The following is a 22,007-nucleotide window of genomic DNA, read 5'->3' as shown; positions in this document are numbered from 1 at the left end:
TGAACTTATTTTGGATTTTTAATGCCTACAAGTGACAAGGTTACAAAGCAAGTGAGGGCTAAGCGTGGAAGGCCAACAGTGGAGTTTGTCTGTGAGAGACTCATTAGGCACAGAATTATTATTGCAGCATTTTGTTTGTTGTTGTTTTTTGGTGGTATTCCCTTTTTTTTTTGTTTCTTTCCCACACAGACAGAAAACTCTCTGTGGAAATCCATTACAGCATTCCAAAACCTTTGGCGTAAGTGATGGCCTTGAGGAGTCTCTCTTTCAGTTTGTCCTTGGAGGAGTATTCAGGGAGCAGCAGGGCATTGAAGCAGGTGTGGGAGGTTGGTAGCCTGCAATGAACCGCAAAAAAACCCCCAAAAAAAAACATTTATTTGAGATGAGTGTGCTGAAATTCAACGGGAAGTTGTCTGGACCAGTTGTACCTGTCTGAATCAGAGCCGTTCTTCGCGATGATCATCTTTAATTTACCGAGACCTCCAACCGGAGCTCTGTCTGTTCCCGTGGTGAACTGGAGAAAAAGTCGTTTCTGCTCCTCTCCGAAAGAGTGGATGGTTTCCCAGAAGTCTCTGCAGCCAAAAATGAACATTAATTCAAGATACTTTTACATTCTCATACATTCTGCATGTAAAAAAAAAACAAAAACAAAAAAACAAAGAAAGATATTCCAGAGTTGTCAGTGTTTTAAAATGCTAAACTTCACTATGGCTTTATGGCATATATTTCCACTTTAATATGGAGCCTGGAGGAGTTAGAAACTAGAGGGAAAGGAGGACACTGGAGTGGACAGAAGAAACAAAGGACATAATGAAAGAAGAAGTAGAGGGTTTCAGTATTTTGGTGACACATGGAATAAAGTCTGGAAATACAAATATTTCTCCATACTTATCCAGATCTTCAAAGTACTAAAATCAAATTCCATACTGCATATGAATCAGATTCACTTTATAACATAAATTTACCAGCTGTAACATTAATCCAATTGTTCTTGAGAGGAATATCAGTGACTAACACTGGAGGTTGACTTTGAAAAACATCTTGCAAAAAGCAGCTGTCCACAATAAGAACATCTTTCATGTGGTTCCCCCCCAAAATTAGAAAATAATCTTGTTCTGTTGAGAAAATGAACCCTCGCATGGTCTTATTGTGACGCTCTGGAGGACAACGGCAAATGATGGTTGGACGACAGACCATCAGACCATCAGTTCACGAAACAATAACTGAGTGTTATCAGAAAACATTTTTGTGTTCTTATTCAAAAGCTCCCATTAGTACAAAATGATAAAAAAAATAATCAAGTTTTCATAATTCCTTGTTTTTTCAGTGTCTCCAATGAAACCACATGAGAACATTTACAGCTGAGACAAAAGTTAAAGACAGTGAGCGGACTTACTTGATAATTTGACTGTCCTTAGTGTAACCTCCGTCATATTCTGTTGTCTTTTCAAGTGCTTCAAAGTCAAGTTTCTAAGAAAAAAAGAGAGAACTTATATTATCAGTTCTTAATACTTTTCAATCTTTTCTTAAACTATGAGATTAAAGGATGCAGTTTTATAAGAGCATCGTCTGTCCATTATAGCTAAATACTTAGAATACAAAGACTTGTTTGGAAAGTTAATCAATAACTTTACTCTTCTATAATACAGTTTATGACCTTCCCAGGAGCAGGAGCTGAGGGTAAAACCACTGTGGTAATTCTCACAGTGACTTACAAACGTTCACATTCATTTTCCATGTTTTGTTGTAACATAACCACAAACTTTTGTCACCTGAAAACCAACTCGATAAACGTTCACACTCCAGGTAGCCATTTTGGCTCTTAGCCCAGCTACGTAAAAGGCTTTTAGAGCCACAAATGTTACACAACATTTAAAAAAAAGTTGATTTATAATTATCATTTTGGATAAATATTTGTTATTTTTACAAAAATGCTATTTTATTAACATTTTCCGGGTTTAAAGTAAAGAGAGCGTGGGTACATGTTCTATGAGATGTGGATATTTTTGAACAACTTATGTAAAAAACAACAACAACAACAACAACAACAACAACAACAACAAAAAAACCTAGGTTCCAACCTTTTAGATAAAAAAAAATATCTAAAAGTACTTCTGGTACTTTCAGCGTCATTATTTTGTGGAAATTTAATGCAGTTGCTCATTGAAAAACTGCTAATGTGGCGAAATGTGGAAAATGAGGTGTGAATACTTTTGCTTGATGATGTCAAATTAAAAGCATTTAAGATTTTCTTCCAAACTTAATTTTATGAAGAAAAAAACCCCCACTAAGTTTTTATTTAAATTCTAGGCATTAGATTTTCTAAATTGCATAAAACTAGTCACAAAATGAGTTATTTTGTTTTCTATTTAGGTTCAATTCATTGCCAAATTAAAAATGGAGATTGCTGATTTTTTTTTCTCACCCTGCTCCCACAGATCAGAAGCTCGACTTCCTCTGGTCTGAACAAGTATTTGAGCGGCGACTCGTTCGTGACCATCAGGAAACCTTTCTTAAAGGCTTTGAATTGGCTCTCCACACTTTTGTTCAGGATGTAGTCTGCATACAGATGAACAAATTCCTATGTATCACACACACACACGCGCGCACACACACACACACACACACACACTCACACACACACACACACACACACACACACACACACAGAGAGAGAGAAGGAACAACATTTTTAAAAAGTTCAAACATTTCAATTTAGTTCTGTTGTTTTCTTTCTTGACATGACAAGTCGGTGAGGGGTTGTTGTCCTGGTTACTGTCCAGGATGTTCAGCTGAGCTTGTGGGTTATTTCATTTAGTTCTTATTCCTGTTTTTGTAATTGTGAAACACACCTAAGTCAAAGGAGGAACCAGCATGTTCTATATCTGTGTAACTAGACGTGAAACCAGTGACTTTGGAATAGAAGATACTTTAAGTCAGGATTTAGATCTGGGAATAACCACAAAACTGACTGCCTATGTTGGGGAATGTGTAGGATTTATTTCTTTAAAGTCTGGCCTGATAATAGAATCTAAGTAGAAGTCACACAGAAATCTTTTCAGATTCTATGGAAATGATCCCCCAGTTGAAAATAATGAAAACAACGAGCATAAAATTAGGAATTTACATCATATGGTCTTCTAAACTGAGGCTTACAACCTTCTATATAAAATGTAAAAGAAGTGTTGGCCACAACGTTGGAAGTTGGAAAACAGCTCACCTGTCTGTTCTCCTTGGTAACGGGGATCTGGTCCCCCTTCTCCTTCAGGTCATATAGTACGGGGTTTCCAAAAAGATCTGTGTGCGATATCTGGAAGGTGAGCATCATGTCCTCCTCCAGGCTGCCGCTGTACTCCAGCACTTCCTTCAGACTTTGGTAGAGAACCTGCCACAGCAGAAACATGAGACCTGAAGGGCTACTGTACATCTGAAAGTAGAAAAAAAACGGCATTTTCTCTCTAGAGGTAATTCACATTTTTTAATCTGAAAATTCCTGAAATTTTCAGACTCAAATTCCAGACTTCCAAGCCTTTCACATTAGCTTTCCCTGATATTCTTACATAAATAATCAGGCTTTAAATATCAAACCTGGGAAAACAGAAACTAGAAGGAAGAAAGTAGGAAAGAAAGAAAGAAGTAAGGATGGAAACAAAGAATTAAGTAAGGAAGCAAGGAAAGAAGGACAGGTGGACGAAAGGAAAAACTAAAGTAGGATACAAGGACGAAGAGAAGGTAGGGAGGAAGGAATGACACAAGGAGTGAATAGAGGTAGAACAGAAGGAAGAAGTTAAGAAGGAGATACATAAAAGACAGTAACAAAGAAGGAAAGAATAACATAAGGAAAGAATAGACGTAGGGAACAAAGAAAAATAAAGACAGTAAGAACGGAAGGACACAATATAAAGCAAGAACAAATATTGGACTCAAGGAAGGAAGAAAGGGAAGCTTCAGGAACCCTGTCGCTAAAATGTCAACACATCCACACGAACATGTAGCATCATATAGAAAAAGTTAGTGTACTGGATGTGAGTCTGACAGATCCAGGAAGGTCCCTTTCTTGCCCATCAGCTTCCTGTAGACGACCATGGGGAAGTGAACGTCCAGGATGCAGTTGTTGTAAATGGCGAGGCCCAGAACGATCCCAATAAGCGTGTACTGTGCTTCGTTCTCCAACGAGGATGAGTTAAACCAGAAAAGCTTGGTGTCATTGTCGTAGGTGAACATCCCTGTTAAGAAAGTCATTTACAAGCAAGTGAATGTAAGTATTTGATGATTTCTACAACATGAACAAAACTCAACAGATGCAAAACAGATGCATTAAGCTTTCAGTAAAAAACATTGTTTCAAGCCTAACCTATGTCCAGATTAAAGATTTCCTCCAATACCAATTGGAAGAACTCTTTCGACACTCCTCCTTCGTCTACGCCTTGTTCGCCCTCGAACTCAACATACAGCTGCTTCTTCAGGTCTGACGGGTTCTCCATGGAGATCATTTCCAGCTGCAAGAAATACAGTTACCACGTATTCACACACTGGGACCGCGCCAACCACGTTACATCCAAAGCAAACCAACACCTCCGACGCCCCGAGACTCACTCTGACGAGGGCGTCGTCGATGATGTGGTCTCGGCGTACTTTGAGCTTCAGATAGGGGTTTGGCTGCTGGCCCTGCACCATGCTGTAGAGGGCGGTGAGGCGCCTCTCGCTGTACATGCGGATCCTGTTGTCGTAATACAGCCCCTGGCTCTTGGTGATGACGCTGAGGATGAAGGGGCAGCTCTGGAAGGAAAACTTGGTTTCCGCATTGACTTTGAAGAAGGTAAAATCTTTGTCCATTTCAATCACTTCGTTCACCGATTCATTGACAAAATCCTCAAACGGGATGAGGGGTTTGATGCTGTCTACGGGACGGACGCTCAGCTCCTTCTCCAGAGGGTCGACCCGCGGGCCCTTCTTGTAGAGCCGGTCTTCGCCCAGCAGCTCGTGCAGCGTCAGTTCATCCGACTCGGCATCTTCATCGTCCTCCTCATTGTGCTCGACGTCCACCTCCCCGCCAAGGATGCTTGCGTAGAAGACGACCCTCAAGCACTTGGTGGCAGCCACCACCGTCTCGTCGTCGTTTATCAGGTTTTCCGCGTCATACTCATTACTAACGACTGTGAAGGTGATGAGCTGCTGGAAGGTCTCCATCATACGGCGGACGTGCGGAAGGCCGAACGTCGACCACAGCTTGGACAGGCGAGCGAGGGCGGTGAGCGGCAGCTTGCTCATCGCCTTGCAGAACAGAGGTAACGCCACCTCCAGGTACTCTGGGCTGTGCAGGTTGCTGTTCTCCATCACTATGATGAAGATATTCAGATAATCTGGGTTTGCTTCGTACACATCAAGATATTCCAGGTCAAGTTCCAAATTTGGAGTGAGGTAAATGAGGGCGTTGACCAAGGCAGACTCCACCTGGTCGATGGACAGGAGTTTGTCGTAGACCCTTCGAACTGCGTCAATGTCTACCAAAGGCTCAAAGGAGTTGGGGATTCCGTTTGGAGTTTCATCGGGCGAGGAAGCAGAGGAGGAGAGCTTCTGGTCGCTCTGTTTCTCTTCGTCTTTCGATTTAAGAGAATTGAGGGTTTTGGCAGCGGCACTTGGCTCTTCCTTCCGGAAACTCTTCATTAGAGCATCCGCATTGGAGAATATCCTGCCAATGACGCGGACGAGAGCAGAGTAGTTCCCTTCTTCCTCGCAGACACTCAGTATCCTACACACGGTCTGCTCTGTGAGGTAGTGAACATCTGCAATCGGAAACTAAACTGTTAAAAACGACTTAAACCCCACCTCTGCGACAATCCATAGTCCATTTTGAAAGTACCTGAGAATTCCTCGGTGCTCATCTCACGCCCCAGCCGAGAGTCTTCGTCAGGCCTGGACTCGACAGCGGGGTAATAGTCACAGAGTTTGGCGTTGACCTTGAACAGTTCCAGTGCTTTAGCAGCTGCCGCGTTGTTGCCCAGCGGTTGACAAGTCGAACAAGAGGCACAAAACTCATTGGTGCAGCTGCTATTTCCACAGCCCTCAGTCAACTGTCGAAAGTAGCGTTCAATTAACCGCTTTGCTGTCGCTCTGTTCCTGTGAGAACAAGGAATAATTATTTATAATATAAGCAATGCAGGCGTTTCAAACATGATCATCCTCCTTGAATGTGCTACATTTTGTCATTTTACCACCACAAACCTCAGTGTGTTTCATTTGAGTTGTATGTAGCAGAACACCATGTAATGATCGTGAAGATGAAGAAAAAAAATAAGACATTTTGGATTTTTTAAAATTTCTTTTTAAAGATGACCTTAAAAAATATTCACATTTGCATTCAGACTGAAATTTTTACCAATTCTTTGCAGAACAGCTCAAACTCCGTAAGAGTGAACAGAGACCATCAGTTATCAAGTTCTACCACAACTTTCAACTGAATTAGGTCTGGACTTTGACTAGGCTATTCTGACACATGAATATGATCTAAACTGTTCTACTGTAGGTTTGGCTATATTTTATTTTGGGGACCTGAATACAAACGCTGATCTCAAACGCATCATTTTCCTTCTACTTTACAATTATGCACTACTTTGTGCTGGTCTGAGAGAAAAAGTGAAAAAGGTTAATGTACTTTTCAACGTACAATTCAAATGAATTCAATCATTTCCATGTGCATGATTTATCGATTTTCTCTTTTCTCTCTTTCAACCAAAGACTGGATGACAAACGTCTTCAGTCTGGTGTTTTGGACAATTTTGTTTACAGAGACTTCATAATACATTCCATTTGTTGCTTCTGTTGTTTTGTTTATTTAGTATGGATATTTAAAATGTCTTACAGTTCCAGTGTTAAATGTTCATTAGAATTTAAAGTTTAATGAGATTTGAGAGTGTGTTGTTGCATTATTATGCCATAACCGTCATATTTCTTGGAAATGCTCAGAAAAACAACAATATTACAGTTTATCACAATAATGTCTGGGAGAATTTATCATCCAGCAAAATGTGTTATAGTGACAGACCTATAATTTAAATACACAAAACACCGGTTTTGTAGTAGGCAGGGGCCACCATGATATTCTCACCGTAAAAACCATGAATAAAAATGGTATTGTTTTATGGTCTTAACGTATGTATTTGCATAGGCAGCCAGCCTGGAGCTTACCAGATAGGGGTCAGAGCATCACCTTAATAAAATTTAAGAAAGGTTTGTATGGTTTCACATCTGTATTTCTCTAAAACTATTGTATATCTCACTTTGTTGTAAGAGAAAGCGTAGGAGGAAGTTAATATTTCCTGATTAAATAAAGTGAAATACCAGTTAGCCACAAATATCTTGTCTATTCAGCGATATATGAATAACGAGAAAACATGTCTATTAGAAACAAACAAAAAAATTGTTGATTCAAGTCAGAGGAGACTTACATTCGGCTGGATTCAGGCACCTCAGGCTGGAGGACAGTCAGCTGAAAGAATGACGAGCAAAAGTATAAATTCCTATTATTTGATGCACATATTTAAAAATAGACTTAAACAGTATTTATTGACCATGCTTTGGTGACTACTTTTTCCTCCATTGAAACCTGAAGATTTAATTTGCTAATCTGTAGAGCAGCAGCAGCCCTGCAAGCCATATTTACAGCAGAGTAAGAAAAGTCATAACCCTTTAATGATGCATATTAATATCCTAAATGTTGCCTACAGGTGCAGGGAAAAATGCTTTGCCCTGACAGTGTTTTAGCTGCCAAAGAGGACAAGAAAGCATCAGCCAGGTCCCACTAATTAAATGTGAATGATAATGTAGACCTGTGTGTGTTTAACACAATGTCAAGGAAAAACATCAACAGTGACTTTTTTTGGTTTTTACACTGCCTGGCTCCCAAAAACATTCACCTGGGTTTAACTTAGCAAACAGGTTCAGAAGCCTCCTATTGGACAATTACTGCATGGGTGATTGTCTGTCAGCTGGCAACATGTTATTCAACCCCAACTGATGCAATAAGTAGCTTCTTGTTTCTGAAACAATAATGTCGAAAGACACATCCTGTGTTCATGGGAAAAGGTTTAAATCCATTGTTTTCATCAAGTAGAGAAAATATCTAAGGACATTGGAGAAATTATTAAAATTTTAGCCTGTTCACTGCTAAAAACTGGAAAGAAAGTGGAGAACCATCGTCTTCAAGGAGCAAATGTGGTTGGAGTCTAGCTCAATGGAAGAAGGTTATGTGGTCTGATGAGTCCAGATCTACCCTGTTCCAGAGTGATGGGCAGATGAAGAGATGCTCCCATCATGCATAGTTTCTACTGTATCAGCCTGTGATGACGGTGCTATGATCTGGAGTAGCTGCAGTCGGTCAGGTTTAGGTTCACCGACGTTGTACGTCCAAAGAATGAGGAGGTCAGCTGACTACCTGAGCGATCGGGGTGTGTAATGAAGAGAGCTTCAGTACTGGGTCTATTTTTATTTAAGTCACTGTATAGCACTTTAAAAGCACGTTTTGCACTTTATTAACAAGCACTTTATTTAGCACGGCACTTTAAGCAGAGATTTGCACATAAATAACAATTTGCACACGAGACGTTTTAATTGTATTTATTGAATATTTTAGTAATTAGGATGTAGCCTTTTGTTCTGGTCTCTGCACAGCTGCTCCTCATTGGAAAGTGAGGTGGTTGCCTGTGGAGGGAGGATAATTGTTACTCAGAGCAATGAGCTACTGGTGGGTAAAACTGAGCAAATGTTTGTGCATAATCTGTTAGGTGTGGAGTGCTGATATTGAGTGACTCACCTGTCTTTTCTGTGTCCTCTCCAGGGTGTTTGGTCAAATACAACCCTGGGGGTCCAGACACCATTTATAGGTTCCGGGAGAGGCCATTGAAAAGTGTGGGGAGATAATTGTTTATGGGTTTTTTGTGGTGTTTCATTTGGTGTAAGATGAAATATAAAATAGTTATAAAAAGTAAATTTAAATGTTTATATTTAATAAAGTGTATTTTATTTAAATAGGTGGAGATTTGTTAAGTGAGATCCCCCTGTGAATTGGAGGTGGTTGGGTCCAACTCAGCTGAGACTATTTAAGCCTGCAGTTTCACCTGTGGATTGTTATTGAGTGTGTGTGTTGATGCTGTGAGGAGAATAAACTGACTGCTGCTTCCACCTGACTCTACCTCTCGTAATCTTCTGCACCGTAAAATCCAACCGCAAACGGCCGCCTTGTTACAGGGTGATCATTGAAAAAAAATCTATCAGTGGATTTTTTTTTTCTTCCCAGCATCAATACAACATCTAGGTGAAAAGTTTATTTATTTCCACTGGCTGGAAATAAATCTTGTGGCAATGCAGAAGCCAATCAAAATGACGCAACAGCGAATGTCGTAATCAAAGCTGAGGCGGTATACTGAAAGATTAGAGTGTAACCTTTTTGTCTTTCTATCGGGCAGCGCATAAGGACACTTCCAAACTGTATGAGGTAATTCTACAGTGAGAATCTTTATCCCAAATGTGGAAAACATTTAAGAAAGTAGCCAATCTTCCCACCAGTGGACATCTCAACAAATTTACCCTAATATCACACTGCGCATTGCCAGAAGAAACTAAAAAAAAAACACACACACACACACACATACGCACACACACACACACATACGCACACACACACACACAAATACATTAAAACAAGAGCTCCATCTCAATGTCCCTTGAGCAGACGAGACCTAAGTAGAAATGACTGGCCATAATGCACAACACAATGAAACCAAATCACAGCATATCAGTCCAACAGTTGAAGCTTGAAGCAAAACTGGGTTATCAACAGATCCAAAGACAGCAGCAGAACCAAAGGAGAACGTGTCGCAACGGTTCCCTTAAATCCAGATCTAAGCCAATTGAAATACAGTATAAGGCACAAACTAATGCCTGCAAACCTCAACCAATTCAGGCAGCATTAAAAATAAGACTGGGTCAAAAGGATGAAGCCAACCCCATTAGAAGAAACTCAGGAAGGTAGTGGAGCTGAGGGTGATTCTACAAGAATGTACACGTGAACAGCAAACAAAATGTTTATCACATTAGCACTAAATGTGTGAATATTGCTGTGATGTGCAGGGATTGGCGAGGACATTTCACAGCAAAATGAACATGTATTTTCTCTAAAAGGGGAAAATACATGTTATTAAGTTATATAGGTCCGAAATGACACAAAAACAATCATAGGGAACATAACAGGTTACACATGCTATATAAAGGTGTAAAATCCTGGTTATAAATGAGCTGTTCACCTTTAGACCTGGTGAACAGCAGCCTGGCTAAAATCAAAAGACGGGCAGAGTTGAAAATTACAGCAACTAAAAGAAGAGGAAAAGACAAGTAAAGTTTCTCACCACACTTTAAAAGGAAGTACAGCTTCGTTTCTATTACAGGCACTTCTATTCCAGCGATGCAAACCTAAACGAAGGAAACAGCACATGACTTTAGTTTCTGCTCTAAACAAGAGCCACCTGCCGAACTTATCTTGTTATCGCAATTGAATAACTCCGTAGTACACCAACCTGTGATTTGACAGATAGTTCAGCGTATGTCAGTGACGGTGCAAAAAAAAAAAAAAAAAAAAAAAAAAAATCTTGAAAAAAATCTCTCGTGTGACAGACTGACAGCTCCGTGCTCTGGCGTTTCAGTGGCTGTCTCAAGAAAACGACTTGTGTTTTTTACACGCGTGTTCACGGCTCGGGTGTGCCAGCGTCAGAAAGCGGACTTATGTTCCGTGTTTAAGTCAGAGTGTAGCGCTTTTCACTGTCATCTTGTAAACAAGAACGAGCTGTATCCCGGCATGCAGCGCGAGGCTGTCAAACGTCATGTACGCTCGTTCCTCTCACCTTCGCGCGGCACAATTAAACATACACGACTGTGAGGAGTGACGAAAAATCACAAAACACCGCAGGTAAAAACAGGGCTGGGGCCCTATGGAGGAATTTAAATGGCCTTGTTCGAAAAGTTTAAAGTGGTACCTTTGATTTATTTGAAGGAGGGAGAGAAGGAACAATTAGGACACAATGCCATCCATTAAATTATTTAAAAAGTCACTTGTGTGAATATAGGAAGCGCTTTTTAAAAAAAGATTTACTCCTACCCTGTTCTTGTTTGAATGCACTTTTTCTTTGAATACTGTTTTTCTGATCAAGAAAGTAGAAAAACAAATGACAAAATAAGAAGTACAAACCTTCCTTTTAGTAAGATGAACCTGACAGCACTTAAGATCTCTTGTCTATAAAAGCCAGACTACTTGGTTTATTTTATTTCTGTGTGCTTAGTAAAAGGAAAATGTTCACTGTAAAATTGTTTGAGCATTTGAAAAACAAATAACATTTTTGTCCATTTAAAGTGATTCATTAACAGAGAATACAGAGCCCTGAATGCTTTCTGTACAGTTACCTTTTGTTACCAAACTTACAATGACCCACTAAATGTCACAGAAAAGAAATAAAATAGGTGATAGAAGTAGAGCAGGGTCTTTGAATGCACAGAGAATCAATCTTTCTTCACTTACTGACAGAGATTTAAACACTTGCCAGACCTTTCTTTCCTCCCTCTGGGCTCTAAGTCATACCCAGAAACAATAAATCACACTGGTCACGCAGCAGGTAGTGAGAAATGGCTGCTGCCCAACTCTGACGTAAAGCCTATTCTTTTTTAAATTATGCATGGTCCAAGCCCCACGCCATGCTGTGTCGAACAATCACATTTATTATTCTATCAATGCTCAGATCAAATATCGAGTTTTACACTTCACACTTCTGAAAACATGCTTACACCTGACACCAGGGAAGCCAAAGCAAGCCCAGAGGTAGTTTTCATGGAAGTTGCTGCAAAGTTCAGATGTATTCCTAATCTTACTGTAAAGAAGAGTTCATTTAAAAAAGCATAAATTTGAGTGTTATGAAGCTGGAGTGCCAATATGTTCAAAACACGTGCCTGTATAAAACTAATCTAAAACATGGAGTTTTTTTTAAAGAGTTTATACAGTTATTTGTTTTGTTAGTACAATATTAGGTCCACACTAAGGAAAGAAATAATATTACGCTAATAAATTCAATAGTGCACGAATAAAGTGGAAGTAAAATTAGATTAATCTCATATAACTGTGCTGTTATTACATTATTAACTATTATTAATATTGTGTTATTGTTAATACTATGTTCTAGGTTTGAGTCTGCACATAAAAATGTGTAAACCGTGGCTGCAGTTTTCATTGTGAAAACTAGAAGTCGCTGCAGCCACACGCAAACACTTTACTTCAGTACGGGGTTCTGGGTTCGTCTGTGACCAGCTCCGCAAGCTGTGAGAAGCCCAGGCGGCAAAATACGCGCGTGCTCGTTATGAGCACTGAGAAAGCACGCGCGTAGCAAGCACGCGCTTGTTCAGCGCGCTTGTCTGGGGAACTACGGACACCGTGAAAGCTCAAACAACATGTTTCGGCAAAGTTGTCACACTTTCTTCACGTTTTTGCGTGAAACTAATAATAATAATAATAATAATAATAATAATAATAATAATAATAATAATAATAATAATAACAATCAAATATCTAAGCCTATTCTTTTAAAACCTATTCGTCAGAGTTGGGCAGCTTTCAGTTCAGAGTTTAATAAACAATGATAATTTACAAAATTGTGACATATAAAATCAAAGCTAAGGAAAATCTCTATATAGAGCATACAACTATACATATGTAAGATTTGGTGAATTAAAAAAAAAAGTTTTTGGTGAATAAAGTGGAGTAGACTTGCTACTTGTCAGATGACGGAAAACGCTGAAGTATCGTTTCTGCTTCAGCACAGAGTCGCAGTTTAAGCAGAGAGGTAATGAAATACAACAGGCACTGACAGGCCTCTGCGTCAGGCCCGGATCCGCACGATCTAAATTTGGTCAAGATTTAAAGTAAAACTAACATCTGAGCGAGGTGTGAGGTGGAGTTGCCCATCATTTCTCTTCTCCCAGCTGACAGGTTGAGCCCGGATCATTAGTGGGTGTTAGTGTCTCTTTGTGGTATCAGCTGAAAGCTCGTCCCCCCTGCTGTTTCTGCTGGCCGGGCTTCCTGCACCAGTGGGAAGATATGGCTGCAAAAAGCACAGCGACGCTTTGTGTAAGGAGCAGAATGGAGGCTCTCTCCAACAATACAGATGGTCCTTGCTCTGAAAAAAAACAAAAACAAAAAAAAAAACAAAACAAAAAAACATTGATCATTTGGACACAGCCACTGTTGTGGCAAACCCCTCCAAGTCTTATTTAAAACAATCTTCTGATATGAGCTTGATGATAAAACGATGCATCTTTAAATGGCCTGACTTGGTGACGCCCTTCCTCTGATAAAATTCAGATTAAGGTGGTTGGCAACCACAGCAGATCGCCTGAAAAGTAATTAGAGACAATGACAGGAGAGCGTGAGGAATGCCTCCGTTCAGCAGCGGAGCCTCTTTAATTATCATTATCAATCTCATATGTTTTCTCATAACGTGACAACGAATAAAATCACTTTTACTGCACGTGTTTGGTTATCCTGCAATGGTGCACGGGATCTAGGGGTGGAAGAGGGTAGATGCAACCCTGCTGGGAGTTTCATGTCCTGCAAAAAAGTGTATGAAAAAATAGAAAAAGATGAGGAAAAAAAATATTTATTTAGTTTGCAATCGGCCTGTGAAGGAGATGGAGATCAGCAGTGGAAGAAAGTTGACAATAATTCCAGCTCTGGTCTCGTTAGAAACTAGACGGCTGCAAACAATACATACATGTTTCTGTGAAATGTGCTTCTTCTGTAAAATACAGTCTCTCGTTCAGTTTACAAAAACACAGCAAAGGAAATTAATTTGTGCTAATTTGGTTTAATTATGTGGAAAGATAAATTTGGAAAGGAATGTTAATGTTACACACAAAAGTATGTTGTCACTTTGAATGGCTCAATATTTCTGGTGCCACATCAGTAGTTTCAGTTTTAATGGAATGATTATTCAGGATAACCTGATCGAGGCAAGAAGAAAGCTGTAATAATAAATTCTCCTCAAAATTTTCCAATTCGTGGAACCTGTTCTTCTGTAGGGACTGCCAGTCGCCATTAAAGAATGGGAACACTATAGTTCCCAATCATTCATTCATTCATTCATTCATTCATTCATTCCAGTCATAGTGATTTATGAAATTTACTTTTTTGAGCATTACATCATGTAATAATATTATTCCAACATAAAAAACACACCTGGAGTGTTGCTTTGATTTTTTTCTTGCACATTAGGGAAAGCGTTTAATCTCCATGGCAACCATTCAGTTGTGAAAAAATGTCCGTATGAACCCAGCAACGCCTTCGAGGTGCAGCTCCTCCTCTGAGCTGCAGCTTCCAAGCTTCTCCCACACAGATCACAGTTGCCCCCCAAAAAATCTCCTCTCAGCTCCTTTAAACTAGCCAGCAACAAATTAGCAAACGCCTAACTCAGCCCAATGTAATAGTGAAATATTTTCATTAGTCAGTGTAGAGGCGGGAAAAAAAATTCACACAAATGTCCATGTACAGCTGTTCTAAGTAATAAACAGAAATGTGCTGTTTTGTTGAACCAATTACTGACTTTATGGCTTTTGTAACATTTACGTCTGCAGAAAATACTGAGTTCTATGAGGTTCTAAAGGACTGTTCAATGAAATGTTTGTGAAATGTCTGTATTTGCAATGCTGGAATCGATCCCATTGGGTACTGGGTTTGCCTGTTCATTCTTATTTTCAAAGATGTAATCTTCAAAAATAAGAAGTTAGTTTCGAGTTGGATATTGGATATTTCAATATCCGCCGAGCAAGCGGCGTTCAGCTCAAGGTTGGTCCGATTTATGAACACTAATTTCGGCCAGCCGTTCTCCAGCTCCCTCCTCAAGGACTCGGAGGTTCACTTCACTGCAGTCGGTAACACAATAAAACCACCAGGATTAAGTTTGCTTTGGTCTGTGGCCTGCAAAGATGGCACCGAGCGACTGCACCTAAACGCCCCACGACGTCTGACGCAGTGGCGTTGGTTCCAAAGCTCTATTGGCCAATAGTAGACATAGAAGGCAGCTCTCCTCATTAACATAACGATGCAGCAGAAAAACAGCAAACGGAAAAACAGCAAGCAGAAATACAGAGAGCACTGTGACTGTTTCTCTTTCCCACTCTGAGTCCGTTTTAAGCCTCTGTTGGTTGTACAGGAGAAAAAGAGACAAATTCAACACTTACACTCGTCTAAAGCTCCTCTTCAGCTGATAAACTACTGGTCTATGCCGCTACATAACCCTTTGCCACTAAAGCCCTTTTTTCTGAATTCAAAAACTCGATAGACCTTTAAGCCTCTACATACCTAAATGTAACCTCAAATTGTCTTGAAAGCAGCTGAATAAGTTCTGAAAGCTCTTGTTGGAAAAAAAAATCTCCTGAACTCATTAAACAAGCTTCTTAGTGAAAAACAAAAACCATTAAAGGGTTAAAGGGGAGATGCAGTGATGACTTCCTGAAGGTATAGATTCAGGTCGAGCAGGAATTTTTAAAGAGACAGAGGCCCAGTTTCAAGGAAAAGTCATAAAGTCATATTTGACATCCATGTAGCATTTTTGTAACAACTGAAGGTAACATAGTTATTTGATTGCGTTATAAAACAGAATATACATGATACTGCCCCATTAATAAAATACATTAAAAGTTGAATGGTTTTTCACTGGACGATAGACTCGGCTTTTAGATTACGGTGCAAAGACACAGGTTGATTCTCAGGCTTGTTAAAAGTAGAATTGATAATTCAATGAGAAAAGAAAATGATTGAATTTGTTATGAAGCACCTGCACTAAGACAGGATTTTTTTATATTATTGTATAATTTAGCATCAATTACTTTCCACTGCTATACATGTTTAATCCATAATCCAAAACTGTGTTCTTAAATATCATTACCTTCCTAAAATAATGGCCTAAGTTGCTTTTTTTTTTTTTTTTTCCAAACCCACTTTTGACAAAAAATGACTTCGGTATGTATTTTGACAGGTTTATCATCACAGAAACACACTAAAATAAGTGTGCAGCCTGGTGAAAGGGTTACATTTTGCTATAGAAAGAGATTTACACTAATAAAAAGTGATTTCATAAAAATTATACTTTATTCTTGCAGTTTTATTTTGATCACAAGCAGCCATATACAGAACATTTGGAAAACTAAAAACAACATGAGCTTGACAAAACTGTGGAACTGAACCTTGTGCAGTTTTCCACATTCTTTACTGAGCTGAAGCGATTCAGGATTCCTCACCAACGTTTTACTTACCAGAACTTGGTGTTAATACAAAGGACATAAAGTCAATGATTTCCCCCCCCACCCAAATTACCACATATACTCATGGATATCTGTTGCGCAAAAGCTCAATGTTGTATTAAGAGGAAATCAGCACGATGGAATGCAGCAGAACATGATGGAGCTTCTTTCAGGCACACGGAGGGTACAGGATGAACTGAACAGATGAAACACAGCAAACAGACCAACGAGTCTCAAACTAAACAACATGCCAGAGAAGGAATTTGTGTGCAAAGGCAATGAAAACAAGAGGGACGGGGGGAGTCGGGGGCAAAGATGCCACATATCCTCATAAATATCTGTACAAAACCCCCCAAAATAAAAAGCTCAATCATATTTACTCAAACATATCCAGCAATTTCTTATCCAGTGTCAAGGCACTTACTATTACTAAGAAATACAAGATAGATATAAATCACTTTTGGTATTAGGTTTGCTTTTAAAAAATGCATTGGACACAGTTTCCCAGTAAAAAGTTCAGTTTGGCCAGTTTTCCATTAGTTTCTACAGACTTAAAAAATATATAGTTTTAGTTGAACAAAGTAATACCTCCCATTTCTTTTTTCATATTGCATTGCAATATTGAGTGAATAAACGTGTGCAACAGAAATTCTCAATGACAGGTCTGATGAAATGCTTTAAAGTGCAAATATAAATGTTGAAAGACTCGTTTGTAAAGACGGTTCAGCACTGGGGATTTGGTTTACAGCGAAACACACCTGGCTAGTTAAAATCCAGCATGTGATAGAAGTTCTCACAAGGCCCTTAGCAAGTAAGAACATGCTAAGGAGCAACAAATTGGCTCTGTGCTGCGCTTCAAGCGAATAGTTTTTTATCTGCACACTTGCTTTAACAATAAAGTAGAGAGCCACAAAGGTCAATTTAGCTTAGCTTAGACTGGGAAGAAAAGCTGCCTCCCAGAGGCTCAAAATCCCAATAATTAATATAGCCCACCTGTTGAAAAACAAAACAAAGCAACTAAATGTTGTGATTTTCCAGCTGTTAAATACCAGACAATTTTTGGGTGAAGTGCAGTGGCTCTTTGGAGGTTCTACTGGTTTGCATTAACCAGTAAATGCAAACTTTTGTTGGGCAGAACAAAAGTAAATACAGCTTCAAAACTCTCATAATACCGTGCTGGTGGTTGAAATCTGTTTTTGAAGACCTGGCTATCCCTTGAAAATATCCATTTTGCAAAGAAAACTGATTGCTAGCTTGAACTTCGTTCTGCTTGCCTGCAGAGTACCAGTTAGCAGCTAGAAAACAGCTAGCTTAGCACTAAAGACTGGATGCTAACGTGTGTTTAGAGCTACACAGGTCAACATGCTCTAAATCTGTATTAGCTATAAACACAGGTTTAGAGCTAACCTCTTACCCCTTACAAAGCTTGCTAAACGTGCTAAAGTGTTCACTTAGCAGAGTTTACTTCACACTGAAATTAGTAACCAGATAGTTGCATGGATTTTTAACAACAAAATAATAAAAAAAAACAAACAACAAAAACAAAAACAAAAAACAAAAAAAACACACAATTTAGTTTTAAAAGACAATTTCCTTGCTACCAGCTGGCTTTCATTATAGCTAGCTAGTAAGTTAGGGAATGAATTTTGTAGAAAGTGTCTCATTCAAGTAAGATTTCTCGTTATGACAGCAAAACGCTCATAAATTGCATGCTAAAATGAAAAACATGCTCATTTTAATATCTTCTGAATTTTTCATGTTACTGCTGGTAATGAAACACTTCAATAGCTCAGCTTCATCTAACAAACTTATTGAACCAGATTTAAAAGCTCAACATTTGGAAAGTCAGAGTAAAACAAATGACATTGGACAACATGGCTACTTTTTGGCGTTGCGGGGGCTTGGGTATCTTGGCAATGTCTTGCATTCAAATTACTGGCTTGGAGCAGCAATAGTGTAGAGACATTTTCACTGACAAACTCCAACATAAACTCTCGCTTTTGTATCCAGGACAAAAGGAGCGTTTAAGGAGGTAAAAAAGTTTTTTTTTTTGTAAGAACAAAAAAATAAATAAATAAAAATAGGCTTTTTAATCCAAACTCCAGATTAAAACAGACAACTATGGGAGTTGCATAATTCCTGAGCTTTTGATGAGAATGTTAAATGCTCCATTAAAAAAATCTCCCAAAAAACTTTACTTTTCACTGAAATCAGCGGTAAGTCATCTGAAACACACAAGTGCTGTCTGAAGAAGGTCTCATCCACCTCCCTTTCATGCTGGTGTTGAGTGGTTGGTTCTAGAGCCGTGATGGCATCGTTTATTAGAGCGTCGAGCATCGACATGCCACCCAGTTGTTTGTGTTGTAGTTACTAAACTCTAATGGGATGCCAGCACACTGAAAATGGGATGAAATTTGGTCTTTCGATAAACAGAAAAAAGAAAAGGAATGATTATTCCTCTACTTAATGTGTGTCCTGAAATTAAAAAGGTTGGATTAAAAACAAAACAAACTAAAAAAAAAACAAAAAAAAAAACCCAACTGAAAATGATTCTCCTGCAATGTAACATGAAAACACTTCCAGACTTTTTACTCTTTAAACTAAAACCTCTCAGCTCCAAAAAAATATATAGACGCACAGTCACAGAGAAGAACACCTGGCAAAGTCTATGTACACAGACTGGAATGAAAGATCTGTTGTGAACTCTCACAAGAGAAAAATTATATCTTGAACATGCAGATGAGGAAAAATAAAAAAAAATAAAAATAAAAATCACAATTCAGTGTAATTTACTGTGCAACATGCCAACTATAAAGATGCTTTGCTTTCAAAATGGACAAACTGGTTCAGCGGTGTGGCCACTATCTGGGATAAACAAACTAAAAGCAGGAGATTTCTCTTAAAACTTCTGTTTTTGGAAGTCATTGCAGCGAGGATTCAAGGCCACTGCGGTGTGTGTTCCAGGTTTTAATGCCCCCACAGGCTGAGCCGACGGCGGAACGTCTTGGTTCTGTCGCTGCACAACGGAACCTGATCCACAACGAGATGCGTCTCTGAGAAGTCACAACTTTCCCAGGAATGAAGCTGAATTTTTTTAGATTTTCCAGTTCTTTCCTCTCCCAAATCTTTAAAGCAAAATTACATTGACAGAACATGGAAAAAACAAAATAAAGTACCTTTCTGCATATGTTTTAAAGAAATAGTATAAAAAGAATACAATAAAATCAATTAAAAAAAAATATTGTGCAAAATTGAGAATGAGTAACATACAACTCCTGCCAAAATGTATGGATGTACTGCTCTGTGAGGATGGTCAGTCAGTCGTTTGGAGCCAAAAAAATAAAAAATACAGATATGAAGCAAAGCTATTATTTAATGATGTCATAAAACGGATGTTTGCCATTTTGGAGTCCGGAAGAATAAAGAATGAAAGAAGGAAAAATTATTTATGACAGGTTGGAATTTAGAAATGTTGGCAGCTTTTAAAAAATTTAAAGAATCTAGACTCTAAAACACAAGGAGACTGCCATTTTAGTCATTTTTTCAATGCTCAATGCTCATGTAAGATGCTAAAGATAGTTTAATATAGCAACTAAGTTATAATTCTGAGTTCGTCTTAAAATATTAAAATCTTTATTGATGGTTTTTCTCAAATCCGCAGCATGGCATTGACTCTCTTCCTAAAAGTACTAATAAAAATAATCAACGATAAACAGATAATGTCAGTTCACGCTAAAATATATGTGTGTGTGTGTGTGTGTGTGTGTGAGAATAAGAGGCATGATAATTTTTTTTTTATTTTAATGCCAATGTGTTAAAAAGAAAAACTAACTAAATGTTTGAGATAGGAATTTCGCTATAAAAATATAACTGAAGCACAGTCTGGATCACAGACTATAGATGCTTCAAGTGTCCATGAAGCTGATCTGCTTATTCTATATAATACTGGAACTTAGTTGATAAATATATTTATTTCCAAGTGAGTTTTTTTTTTTGGTTCATGCAATAATCGAGGAGTCCATCCTTTTTTTTTCCCTCTACTTCATCTAGAAAAAAAAAAGTGCTATTAAACACAACTTGCACGTTTCTGAAGTTTTCACACCAACTAATGAGAATAGTTCAATGAAATAATTGTGGGTGTATCTGTAGCATTTACAAAGTAAAACAGACCGACTGCCTCCCCCCACCAGACCAGTGGTTCCCTAAGCTTTTGCCAGGAGTTGTACGGTGAGACATCATAAGGAAGTGTGCGGCGCCCGTTCTGCCGCCGGGACGGTCCTGTGTGCCGGCTCGGCAACGCGGCCGCAGCGGAGTCCTCCCTCTGAGCTCTGTGTGTACGTAACGCACTGCGACGCTCCGTCGGGGGGCAGGTTCAGGTGGATGCTGACCATCTGTTTGACCAGCGGTGGGGAAGCTGTCTGGCTGGGTGAACTCGGACCTGGTGGTGGTAAGGTCTCATCCGAGTGTTTGGTGGAATGAGGTTTTGGCTTGCCGGAGAGCCGAGGGCTGTGTGTGGCGTGTGACGGAGCGTGCGAGTGGGGAAGCACCAACTGGATTTTCTGGCCCTTCTCTTTACGAGTTTGCTTCACGGGGCTCTGTTTGTCCTGACTGGAGCCGGGCGTGGTTGTCTGACTAACTTTGGGCTTGCTGAGCGACAGGAAGTTGGGTCCGGCACCCAGCAGTGACCTCATCTTGAACCTGCTCAGCCCTAGGACGTTCCTACGAGTGTCGGAAGGGAGCTTATCTAGCTGCCTCCCGGCCTGTGCCACACTTGGAAACAGAGTGCCTTGACACGCCCTGTAGAAATATCTGGAAAAGAAAATCAAGTCAAGACGTCAGGACACACTTCGGCTCTGCTCCTGCGATGAACGCCGGGATAAACGAAACCATCTGGAGTCAATAGCAGAAATAGTTTTCACGGCACGCATCATAAATATTTCAGACTACTTGTGCTTTCAGATGTCTGCGAAACAGAAGCCAGAGCGTACCGAGGCAGCAGCGCCAGCATGGGGGTGATGGCGCACAGCAGGTAGAAGAGCGGGTCCTGGAGCAGCCTCTGGATGGTCCAGTAGGAGTTGGAGGGGGAGTAGCAGGTGGGACAGGAGGCGTTGTAGAACAGAGCGGCGGTGAAGAATAAAGCTACACTGAAGGCTATCGACAGCCAGTTCATCCAGGTCTGCAGAGAAGGGAGGCAGTAAGGAGAAGAAACAATTACTCATCTAATGGGGATCATTACGCCTCAATTAAAAAAATATTTTAAAAAATCACACCGTCTCATCAGAATCCAAGTCAGCGGAGGAGAGGCATCAGGACAAAAATCAATTCATACTTTAAAAGCTTTATTTAGAACTAAAAGGTGGAACAACTCCTTAGAAAAAAAGGTAGAACAAATTAAAAGATTGATTTTAAGACCAGACATCATCAGTGATCTAATTGAGTATGTATGATTGCCAACAGGGTGTGTGAGCCACACAATGGCTTAAAAAAAAAAAAAGAAGCTAAAAAACACTCTGTATCTTCTGTTGCTGCTACTCCCACGCAATGTTGGAAAAAAATGCAACAAAGCAGGAGCATTACTGTGAAAAAACAGTTTTTTGTCTTTTGATGCAATTAATAACAAAACATGTGGGGGCTGGGTTATGGACCAAATGCAGAACGTCCTGGGATACTGGAAG

At 39.5% G+C, this 22,007-nt stretch overlaps 2 protein-coding genes across 2 annotated transcripts; both read right to left on the bottom strand.

The window, feature by feature from the left end:
- LOC103151337 (ubiquitin-protein ligase E3A-like) lies at positions 1 to 10,857 on the bottom strand. Its single transcript, XM_007571338.2, has 12 exons — positions 10,572 to 10,857; positions 10,404 to 10,467; positions 7,449 to 7,489; positions 5,864 to 6,120; positions 4,597 to 5,786; positions 4,355 to 4,499; positions 4,021 to 4,226; positions 3,221 to 3,385; positions 2,426 to 2,581; positions 1,397 to 1,470; positions 429 to 572; positions 1 to 335 (listed from the first exon to the last, which is right to left on the bottom strand). Coding segments are annotated over exons 3-12 (2,460 nt in total). The 5' UTR covers positions 7,451 to 7,489; positions 10,404 to 10,467; positions 10,572 to 10,857; the 3' UTR covers positions 1 to 214.
- Positions 10,858 to 16,177: 5,320 nt separating this feature from the next.
- On the bottom strand, positions 16,178 to 21,794 carry LOC103151336 (probable phospholipid-transporting ATPase VA). The gene is made up of 2 exons (XM_007571337.2): positions 21,321 to 21,794; positions 16,178 to 21,141 (listed from the first exon to the last, which is right to left on the bottom strand). The coding sequence occupies exons 1-2, from the start codon at positions 21,500 to 21,502 to the stop codon at positions 20,568 to 20,570; spliced, it is 756 nt and encodes a 251-aa protein (XP_007571399.1). The 5' UTR covers positions 21,503 to 21,794; the 3' UTR covers positions 16,178 to 20,567.
- Positions 21,795 to 22,007: the final 213 nt, after the last annotated feature.

Source organism: Poecilia formosa, unplaced genomic scaffold (assembly GCF_000485575.1).
Source record: "Poecilia formosa unplaced genomic scaffold, Poecilia_formosa-5.1.2 Scaffold279, whole genome shotgun sequence".
Lineage (NCBI taxonomy): Eukaryota > Metazoa > Chordata > Actinopteri > Cyprinodontiformes > Poeciliidae > Poecilia > Poecilia formosa.
Note: the sequence above shows the minus strand (reverse complement) of the source record. Positions and strands in the feature narration are given on the sequence as shown.

Bases quoted from the DNA above. Each gene is read 5' to 3' on its own strand.
- LOC103151337 (XM_007571338.2), bottom strand. The intron at 5,787-5,863 runs GTACTTTCAAAA...TTCCGATTGCAG, and splicing joins GAGCACCGAGGAATTCTCAG to ATGTTCACTACCTCACAGAG. The intron at 4,500-4,596 runs GTGAGTCTCGGG...TATTTCTTGCAG, and splicing joins TCGACGACGCCCTCGTCAGA to CTGGAAATGATCTCCATGGA.
- LOC103151336 (XM_007571337.2), bottom strand. From the start codon at position 21,502: ATGAACTGGCTGTCGATAGCCTTCAGTGTAGCTTTATTCTTCACCGCC. The intron at 21,142-21,320 runs GTACGCTCTGGC...TTTCTTTTCCAG, and splicing joins ATGCTGGCGCTGCTGCCTCG to ATATTTCTACAGGGCGTGTC.